The sequence below is a fragment of the Raphanus sativus genome, unplaced genomic scaffold, assembly GCF_000801105.2.
Source record: "Raphanus sativus cultivar WK10039 unplaced genomic scaffold, ASM80110v3 Scaffold1699, whole genome shotgun sequence".
Taxonomy (NCBI): domain Eukaryota; kingdom Viridiplantae; phylum Streptophyta; class Magnoliopsida; order Brassicales; family Brassicaceae; genus Raphanus; species Raphanus sativus.
In genome coordinates this window covers 1-10,184 of record NW_026617008.1, presented here as the reverse complement: position 1 = coordinate 10,184, position 10,184 = coordinate 1, and the positions used below count along the sequence as shown (strand labels likewise).

The 10,184-nt window shown below is 37.6% G+C and overlaps 2 protein-coding genes and 1 pseudogene across 2 annotated transcripts; 2 read left to right on the top strand and 1 right to left on the bottom strand.

Moving 5' to 3' along the window:
- The first annotated feature begins 1,051 nt into the window (after window positions 1-1,051).
- LOC108847158 (protein NOI4) lies at window positions 1,052-2,760 on the top strand. Its single transcript, XM_018620345.2, has 3 exons — window positions 1,052-1,254; window positions 2,141-2,338; window positions 2,423-2,760. Exons 1-3 carry the CDS (start codon window positions 1,249-1,251, stop codon window positions 2,465-2,467), a joined length of 249 nt encoding a protein of 82 aa, XP_018475847.1. The 5' UTR covers window positions 1,052-1,248; the 3' UTR covers window positions 2,468-2,760.
- Window positions 2,761-3,794: 1,034 nt separating this feature from the next.
- Window positions 3,795-6,440, top strand: LOC130504610 (WEB family protein At5g55860-like). Its single transcript, XM_056999236.1, has 3 exons — window positions 3,795-3,979; window positions 4,193-4,409; window positions 4,501-6,440. The coding sequence occupies exons 2-3, from the start codon at window positions 4,230-4,232 to the stop codon at window positions 6,277-6,279; spliced, it is 1,959 nt and encodes a 652-aa protein (XP_056855216.1). The 5' UTR covers window positions 3,795-3,979; window positions 4,193-4,229; the 3' UTR covers window positions 6,280-6,440.
- Window positions 6,441-6,530: 90 nt separating this feature from the next.
- LOC130504611 (serine/threonine-protein kinase D6PK-like) lies at window positions 6,531-8,896 on the bottom strand (annotated as a pseudogene).
- Window positions 8,897-10,184: the final 1,288 nt, after the last annotated feature.

The following is a 10,184-nucleotide window of genomic DNA, read 5'->3' as shown; positions in this document are numbered from 1 at the left end:
TATATTTTTCTTGATTGTTTAGAAAGAACTCGCAAGGTAAAAAGTCGGCACCACAAAAAGATAAGGATAGAGATACATAAATTTTTTTGTTAAAAAAAAGATACAGAAATTTATAAAGAAATGAGAAAACTCGGTAAAAGAAAAATATGTTTCTATCTTTTTTCCGGGGAAAAAATAATATATGGGCTTAGATTCTGGTATAAGGTCCACAATAGACGTTTCTTATGTAACTGTAAAATATAATGTACCAAATTTTTAACCATAACAAAATGGCTCAATTTATTTACTTAAATTAGGCTTGCTAAATTAAATTTGCAAAAATATATACTTATTTTGAAAGTTTATTTTTGGTAACTTTGTTTCATTATTATTTTATGTTTCTGTCTAAATAATATATTTGTTTTATAAAATCTCATAATAAAATTTGAATTTTATAATCAATTTTAAATCACAATATTTATAGTAAAATTTAATACAACCCACATATATACGTAAAACTCTAATATTTTACACTTTAATGTTTAATTTTCCAAACGAAATGAATAAAAACAAACTAAAAAATATTATAGTTTATAAATGAGCGCTAAATAAGTTGAACAAGACACACCAATATCAAAAGTCAATAACGTATGAATCTATAACAAGAAGATAAATATACGAGTATCTTTTTTTTAACAAAAAAAATTATGTATCTCTATCCTTATCTTTTTGTGGTGCCGACTTTTTACTTTGCGAGTTCTTTCTAAACAATCAAGAAAAAATAAATATACGTTGTTAAAAGTGAAATATATAATTTTGAAGAACAAACACCCGCACGGGAGTGCGGGTAAAAAGCTAGTTAATATTAAAGCTACAAGACAAAACAAAGCCAGCAAAGTCACTTGCTTTGCATCGGTCGGAACCAACATGTTAGCGCTCAATTAACAGCCGTTAGCCCAGCTCAAGGTTCCGTTTATAAACCAAAAAAGCGTCACGAAACTTGGACTAACTCCGTTTATATAAACCGTCACAGACATCGCATCGAGAAGGCAGAGTAAGGATAAAACTCATAAAAGAGAGAGAGAAAAAAAGAAAAAAAGAGGAAAAAAAGGAAAAGTCTGTCTCTCTCTCTCTCATCTGCGATCAATTGTGTTCTCACACTTTCCCTTGGTTTTCTCGGCGGCTTTCTCTCATCTCCTTTTTCTTTCGAATCGTTTATTTCCATTAATTCTCTGGGATTAAATCTTCCTCTCCTTTCTTCAGACCCCTATGTCGGTACGTTCAAAAAACCTCAAATCTTCTTAAAATGATTTCTATTCTGTTTCGCCATGTTATGCTAGATAGAGAACACACGATTTCGATCGGAGAATAGATGTGATGTTTGTGATTCTGATGAGCTCTTGTCTTGTTCCTGGATCTATGTTTTTTTTTCTTATACGTTTAAAGTTTCGATCTTTAGCTTTTATTCAATCTGAATTCGATTTGATTTAAGCTTAGATTTATTTAAAACAACTTGGAGGAGTTCTTTATTTGAGGTTTTGATTTGTATAATAGCTTATTATTATGTTTTGAAGGGTTCTGATTTTGGATTTGAGATGAAATAGTTCTGAATTTGATAGTCAAGAGGCATAAAACAAAAAATATTGTGTGGCAAAATGTTTTTTTTTTTTTGGCCTTGTGCTTATTTTGAGACAAGATTTGATTTTCACTACTAGTTTCAAACTTAGTTTTTTTTTTCTCACCTAACAAAAAGAATAGGTGGATAAGAACTTTTTGAATTTCTCTTATGAGATTAGTTTTGGTACTCTCTTTTGACTTGTGGTGTGTTATACTGTTTGCTAGAAAAAAAAATGGAAGGTTGATTAGTTTTGGGTCGTTGTAAAAACCTTTTTTTTTTCCTATCATGACAGTACTTGATTGTATAACTGGTTTTCATTAGTTTAAGTCCTGTTTTCACATTTGCTTGGTGAGCCTTTGTTATAGAAATGTCATCATACACTTAAACAACATGTGAATAGACAAATTAGTTTTATCTAATTGGCGCAAGGGGTAACACATTTGAGCTTCATCTAATAGACATTATGTATTGGTTTGCCCAAAAAAAAAGATATTATGTATTGGTTTGTCACCATTTTTGTGGGTTTCAACATCACATGAACAGGACAAAGGTCGTCCCTTGCCCAAGTTTGGTGAATGGGATGTGAACGATCCAGCATCAGCTGAAGGTTTCACAGTCATATTCAACAAAGCTAGGGATGAGAAGAAGACCGGTGGCAAACCCGGATCACCTGGTAAATCCACTGATGGTCATGCTAAGTCCGGAGGAGGAGGAGGAGGTGATCCTAGTAAACCCCAGCCCGTAAGTTTCTTCTTCTCTATCTTCGTCTTCTCTTCTCTCTTTCCATCCATGGTCACACAAAAATACTGTTTCTTTTGGTTTCAGAAAAAATGGCTCTGCTGCATGCAATCTCCAGCTGTGGACTCCTGAATGACACAAAGATGGATTTTGCTTGCCTCCCCTCCCCTAAAGAAAAGTCACATTGCTTAGAGATCTAAAGCAATGATATTTTATGTTTTTTATTGTCTTTCTTGAAAGTACCCACAACAACAAAAAAAAAAAGGTTCCTAAGATGAGTTTGGAGCAACCCACTTTTAGTATCACGATTATGATTCCATTTTCTTTGAAAGTCGTTTGTTCTTCTTAAAAAAAATGCTGTAAAATCGTGTTGCCACTGTATCTATTATGTAATGCTTCTCATATGGGTCGGTTTTTTGGTTTCATTTTATGGTTGATTTTATCATTTATTTACGACCAACAAAAATATTATATATATCTATTGTGTTGTAGTGTTGATCCTTTTGTTTTGCCACGAAAATATATGAAGATCCATTGAATAAAAATTTGAGAACCCCTCTGTTCAAGTGGCTCTTAATTGCTTCCTGCTCTGTTGTTACAACAGAAAACACAGACATGATGAAACCAAACACATGGGAGGAAGTTGGTTTATATTGATGAGCTTTACTGGGAGCTTATGGTGGATAGATACCTTCTGTAAAATGTAGATATTTGTATTAGTAAAGATTTTCTTGTCTCGTTTTCAGTGGATATACAATTAATTTCGAGCTTTGCTTCTTTTTGGTCAAAGTGAGAAAAATAGGCGCATACTATTTTGTGATGATCACAACTATCAAAGGAGAGGTGGATGGATATTTTTGTATTCTCTCGTATAAAATTGTGATATGCAAACACCAAGTGGAGGCAAATTACAAAGAACAAAAATCATTGTCAATATGATCATCCTTGGAGGTCTTGGCCCCAATTCTGACTAGTCAACAATATAGTAGTATATAAATTAGATCTATATATATTTTTTAGCATTACATGTCGTCTAGCTCACGTGTGATGTGAAAATAGTTCTTTGAATTTTCCCATCAACCTCCACGCAATTTCTTTATTTTTTTCTTCTGGAATTTACCAACTTTCTCTTAATTATATGGATTATGGATTGGGCCCAGAGCATATGAATGATGAGATGGGGTATCGAACGATTGAATTATTTTTTTAAGTAGTTACTTATTAAACGAGTAACCGTTCTTTTTGGCACACTTTACAGCTTAGCTAAATCACTTAAAAACAAAATTAAGTGTGGTCCATTAAGAACATAGCCTTTAACTCTTGAAGGCTTTATGGATCTCAGTTTCTCACGAAGTAGCTAAATAAAGCAACACTAATAGAGAGATTTACTCGCCGTCCAAAAATAAATTACCATTAGGTTTCACCTTTGACCAAACAAAAGCTGCCATTTGTCAACCAAATACACTTCCCTCTCTCTCTTTCTCCTGGTTTCTCTCTCATCGCCACTGACTTTTGCTCTCTCTCTCTCTCTCTCTCTCTGAAGAAATTCAAAACTTCATCTCCTTTCCGTCCAAAGCTCTAATCTTTCCCATCTCTTTTCTCCTCAGAAAAGCGATTAAAAACTTGAGTCCCCGGAAAGATCAGGTAAACGAATTCGATAGTCTTTAAAGGTTCATGTTTTCGATTTATAGCCTCTCTTTTTGGTAATCGATTGATACGATCTGTGCTTGCGGATTCTTACTGATTGTTAGGGTTCAAAAAAGGAATAGTCTTTTATTATTAAATCATTATTCCCCTTTTAATAACATCTTCTTAGGGTTTTTGATTATTGCTTAAACTGTTTCTCTCTGTGATTAGGTGGTGACTTGGTGAGTCTGTTATAAAGAAAGAAAAAATGGTTGCTAAGAAAGGAGGAGGAGGTAAAGATTCATCTTCTTCTTCTTCAGAGGTTGGTGAGATTGACACAAGCGCTCCTTTCCAATCCGTTAAACATGCTGTTAACCTCTTCGGTGAAGCTGCCCTCTCCGCTGATAAGCACCCTCTCATTCGTAAACCCAGTCCTCAATCCGCTGAGGTTAAAACAAAAAATAAACACTCTTTTGATTGATTTGATTCACAAACAGTTTTGTTCAGAGTTTGTGTTTTGTTGTGTTGTGGTTTTGCAGAAAGTTTTGGTGAAGCAGACAGAGCTTCACTTGGCGCAGAAGGAGCTGAACAAGCTGAGGGAGCAGGTTAAGAACGCTGAAACAGTGAGAGACCAAGCGTTGAGTGAGCTGGATTGGGCTAAGAGGACCGTCGACGAGCTTACTCGTAAGCTCGATGCTGTTAGCGAGTCGAGAGATTCTGCTAATAAAGTGACCGAAGCAGCGGAGAGCCGGATCAGGGAAGCGAAACCAGAGAGTGGCTCTGTCTCTGTGTGTGGTAGTAGTAGTAGTGGTGATGATGATGAGTATGGGATGGTGTGTAAGGAGCTTGATGCAGCGAAGCAAGAGCTGAGGAAGATCCGTCAGGTTTCTAACGAGATTGCGGATACAAAGAGTGTTGCTTTGACCAGAGAAGAGGAAGCTAAGGAAGTGAGTAAAGTTTATTCTGAGAAGATTGAGTTGCTTAGAAAGGAGATAGAAGCTGTTAATGGATCTGTTGAGGAGACTAAGCTTGCGTGTTCTCAAGCTCGTAAAGAACAGTCTGAGATATTCTCGGAGAAGGAGATTCAGCAGCGGACGTATAAAGCTGGCATGGAAGAATCTGCCAAGAAGCTACTCGCTTTGAGGAAAGAGTTTGATCCTGAGTTTGCTAAAAAGCTTGAAGCGCAGCTTACTGAGACTTATAACGAGATAGACGAGTTGCAGAAGCAGATGGAGACTGTGAAAGCATCTGATGTGGATTCCGTTAATGGTGTGAGTTTGGAGTTGAACGAAGCGAAGGGTTTGCTAGAGAAGTTTGTGGAAGAAGAGAAGTCTTTGCAAGAGTCGGTGGAGTCTCTCAAAGCAGAGCTGAAGAATGTGAAGACAGAGCGGAGTGAAGTTGAAGCGAAGGAGGGTGAGATCGAATCTGTGGCTGGAGATCTTAACCTGAAGCTTAGCAAAAGCAAGAGTGAGCTAGAAGAATGTGTTGCGGAGGAAACTAAAGCAAAGGCTGCTTTGGAAGATATGATGTCAACTTTGAATCAGATATCTTCCGAGACAGAAGCTGCTCGAAGAGGAGCTGAGGAGATGAGAAACAAAGCCGAGGGGTTAATGAAGGAAGCTGAAACCGCTCATCTCACGCTCGAAGAGACAGAGCTAAACTTGAGGGTCGCTCTAGATGAAGCCGAGGAAGCAAAAGCTGCCGAGGCAAAGGCGCTTGGACAGATAAAGTCAATGTCTGAGAAAACAGACGCTGCCCGTAAGTCGACATCATCCGAGTCTGGAGCTCAGAGCATCACACTGTCTCGGGAGGAGTTCAACTCGCTGAGCAAGAGAGCTGAGGTGTTCGATAAGTTGGCGGATATGAAAGTGGCGGCTGCACAGGCTCAGGTGGAAGCAGTTAGAGCTAGCGAAACCGAGACACTGAAGAAGTTAGAGACTACACAAGAGGAGATTGAGAAGCTGAAGACCGCAACAGAAGAAGCACTGAAGAAAGCAGCTATGGCTGATGCTGCTAAGAAAGCGGTTGAAGGAGAACTCAGGAGGTGGCGGGAAAGAGATCAGAAGAAAGCAGAGGAAGTGGCGTCGAGGATCCTCGCAGAGGCTGAGGCCAAGATGTCCGCTGAGTCATCATCACCGCAACATCATTACAAAGCTACTACTAAGCAGAAGCCTATCCACAACAAACTGGAGAAGACAAAAACCTCTGTGGTATCAAAGAAAGTGCTTTTACCTAATCTAAGTGGGATCTTTAGTAGAAAGAAGAATCAAGTGGAGTGGGGTTCTCCTTCATATCTCCCTGGAGAGAAACCCATTTGAGATGTATGCTTTCTTTTCAAGATTTGAGAACTTTTATTGTTGTGAACAAAGAAAGCTTTGTGATTTTAGATCAGAAGCAGTTGCAGCTATGGTCTATAATGTGAAAAAAAAACTGGTTTGTTGGTGTAAATTGGATCAAATCTACTTCGGTTGTTTTGTTTCGTCTCCTTATGTTGTAGCTGAGGAAGTTATGTATAATGTTGAGAAACTGGTCATATGGTTGGTGTCTAATAACATTTAACTTCATAATATGGTACAGAGACTGTCTCAGATTGTTGAAGAATGATACAAATCTCATAACTTGTTCAACACGTGAAAAGAAAAAAAGAAAAACACTAAACAGATTCTGAAGAATTTGCAAAGAAACAATAAGAGGCATCATCATCAAATCGTGTCCACAGTTTCTTGCAAGAACACATTCAGAAGAAATCAAACTCGAGATAATTGCTCTGATCAGTTCTGACGCTTGTAGACGCAGCAGCTGGTACTACAGAAGGACTACAGTTCACCGGTTCGAGATCAACCGGTTTAGGAATCTCAGGTGGACTAGCACACCTAACCAAAGCCCAGTTCACTCCTTCAAAGAAAGGATGCTGCTTAATCTCTGTTGCTCCACGCTTGTAAGCTAACCTATGCTGTGGCTCCTTCACAAGCAAGTTCCTTATCAAATCCCTAGCTGCAAAGCTAACAACCGGAGACTCAGGGAACCTCAAAGGCTGACCAACCACATTGAAGAGCGTCGCTCTGTTTCCAGACCCTTTGAACGGCGTTTTACCAAACAACAGCTCGTAAAGAAAGATCCCAAAAGTCCACCAATCAACCGCGCTTCCATGACCTTCACCTTTGATGATCTCCGGAGCCAAGTACTCGTGTGTCCCCACAAACGACATGGAACGGGCGCTTGTCTCAGCAACAAGCTCTGGTAAGGGAGTCACTTGGTGATTACCGTTGTCTGTTTTCGGTTTCTTGTCTTTCTTGGATTTAGAGAAGAACCGAGGACCGAAGCAGGACGTGGGAGCCATCGAGATGCAAGCAAGATGGCTGCTGCGAGCAAGAAACTGAACTCTTTGACAAACCTTCGGATCCGAGATTGGTTGATGATCTGACTATAGAGAGGCTAACGGTACATCTCAAGGAGAGATCGAAATCCGAAAGCATCACGTGTCCATCATCTCTCACAAGAACGTTCTCTGGCTTCAGATCACGGTAAATGATCCCAAGCATGTGTAGATACTCCATTGCAAGAAGCACCTCCGCTACATAGAACCTGACAAAAACAGTAAACAAAAGTCAATACAATACACAGAAACAGTTTTCTTGGGATACAAGATACTCTGATTCTTACTTAGCTGCTTGCTCGGTGAAGCGTTTCCCTGGCTGTCTCTGTCTGAGCGTATGCAAGTCACCACCAGGACAAAACTCCATAACCAAACAAGAGAACTTCTCAGTCTCGAAATGACTATACAACGTGGGAAGAAACGGGTGGTCAAGACACTGCAGTATCTCCCTCTCGGTCTGAGCTCTGAGAAGCTTCTTCCTGCTAGCCAAAGCGGTTTTGTCCATAACCTTCATGGCGAAGTAACACCTCGTCCCGTTCAACTCCGCGAGATGAACCGTTCCTATGTCCCCACATCCTAACCTCTTCAATAGCCTGAAATGGTTCAAACCCAAACCGCCGTGTTTGGTTCTAACGGCTTGGATGGCTTCCCATCTCACGTCGTTGGCCTTGTGTGGTTTGTTGATGCTGCTGCTGAAGCTGCTGCAAGTGCTCTCGTCGCTTATGTCGCTGCTTGTGCTCGGTCTACATGTGCTGCTCTTCCCGCTCTCACCTTGCTCGCTGGTCTTGTTGTTGTTATTACACGTTTTGCCGTCGGTACTTGGATCGGCTAAGGACAGAGTGGAAGATACTTGATCTGCTAAAGTGTCGACTGAGATAGTGTTAGTGGAACTGGTGAGTGATCCTTCTGGAGTCTTGGAGGCCATTGGTGGGAACTAAGCAGAGCAAAGCTTTGATCTTTGATTTAGTTTTTTAGAAACCAATTGTTTCCTCCTTGGCTCTAGCCTCTAGTGATCAATATTGCCATCAAAGAGTGGACCTGATCCAGTCATCAAACAAAACCATAAGATTAATGAGAAGATTGAGAATCAATAAGATCAATAATCACGGATCTTACTAACTAAGCACCAAATAAGCTCTAAAAACAGAGTCTCTCAACAACGTATTGAGCTGATAGGATCTTGAATTCAGAATCAAAATCAAAACTTTTCAATTGAAAAAGTTGGAGTTTTTCTTCTCTCTCATAGATCTCGTTAAAGTAAGAAGAGCAAAGTAAAGGCCTTTTGGATCTAACGAGAATCAGAGAGTAGAGCCCAGAAAAAATAAAAGAAGAAAGGAACAGAGCTTTACAGAGAGAGAGAGAGAGAAGTTAATTAATAGTTACCTTAGAGTTGAGCGATTGAAGAGATCACGAGATACACCGTTTCTACGGAAGGATTAAGCAAAGGGCAGAGGGAGAGAAACAGTCACTGTTCATGTGACGCTGTAGAGTGAGATAGATAGAGAGAGAGAGAAATGGACACGTCCCCTTGCTTCCATTGAAATGGAGATAGAAGAGAGATGGGTGGGGTCTCTACACCATGAAAAGAGGGACGAGAGAGAGACTGATGGGTTGGGTTACATAAAATATTGAATAGTATTTTATTTTATTTTGTTTTTGAGGGATTTCAATTATTTCGATGTGTTTTTTGTTTTCTCCAAATAAATATGGGCATTTCTGCATTCGTTCGGAATACAGATTGATTTTTCAGGATATTGAATTTTTTGAATTTTAAAATTTAGTTCTAGTTTGAATATTACAAAATTTTGGGTTGGATTTAAATCTGCATCCTTTCAGATCCATGTCGATTTAGTTTTAATGTATAGAAACCTAAACTAACTGAATAATCAACGTATTTAAAACGAGTTTGGATTTATTATACAATTCGTTTTCAGATATTTTGTATTCAAATTATCTAAATATATCCAAAATAACTAAAAATATACATTAGACGTTAGACATTGAGTATTTTCTATTCAAAAACTATTCTATTTTATTCATAAATACTCAAAATATAAAAATAATTAAGATATTTAATTTATGATTTAACTTAAATTATTAAAATAGTTATAAGTATAATTATAATTAATATTTTTAAGATATATATTTATATTTTGGATATCTTAAAATATTTATTTGGTTTTCGATTGAGGTCTGATTCAAGACTAATTCTTCGAATATAGTAATTTAGGGCACATTTGATTATTTACCCTAAGTCCAATCGAATTTGAAATCTATTTTTGAATCGGTCTCTAGAAAAGGTTCAAATGGAAGTTGACAAAACACAAGATTGTTGAGCATTAAAAACACAAGTAGGTATAGTTTGTCCGTTTAGTTATCTCAATAATTCACTTTAACATCATGCTCTTAAATCCAATAACGACATCATGGTCTTAAATCCAATAACGACCATTGCTACACGATCCGCTTGGGACGTGGAACAAGCATGACAATTCCATTTTTAGAATAAAAAAAGCATCCAATTACAACAAATTATAATTAACTAATTTTCAGTATCCAATTGTTAAAAAGGTTTATAAATTAAGATAAGTTTTATTTGGAAAGAGATTTCTTCTATGATGATTTAGTTAATCTGGATGTTTTAAATGATAATATTTGATTTTAGTACATTTCAGTACTTAGCTTGAGTTTCACTTTAGCATTTTGAAGCAAATTTTCGTTATTAAAAACCCAATATATAAAGTGTTCAAATGATCAACACCTTAATGTAGCTGCTAACTCTTTAGTTTTCTTTAATTTTGTTTTCTCTAAAGTCAATCAAAATAATTCCCGATGATGAGCTTGCTT

Bases quoted from the DNA above. Each gene is read 5' to 3' on its own strand.
- LOC108847158 (XM_018620345.2), top strand. The intron at 2,339-2,422 runs GTAAGTTTCTTC...TTTTGGTTTCAG, and splicing joins ATCCTAGTAAACCCCAGCCC to AAAAAATGGCTCTGCTGCAT.
- LOC130504610 (XM_056999236.1), top strand. From the start codon at position 4,230: ATGGTTGCTAAGAAAGGAGGAGGAGGTAAAGATTCATCTTCTTCTTCT. The intron at 4,410-4,500 runs GTTAAAACAAAA...GTGGTTTTGCAG, and splicing joins CCAGTCCTCAATCCGCTGAG to AAAGTTTTGGTGAAGCAGAC.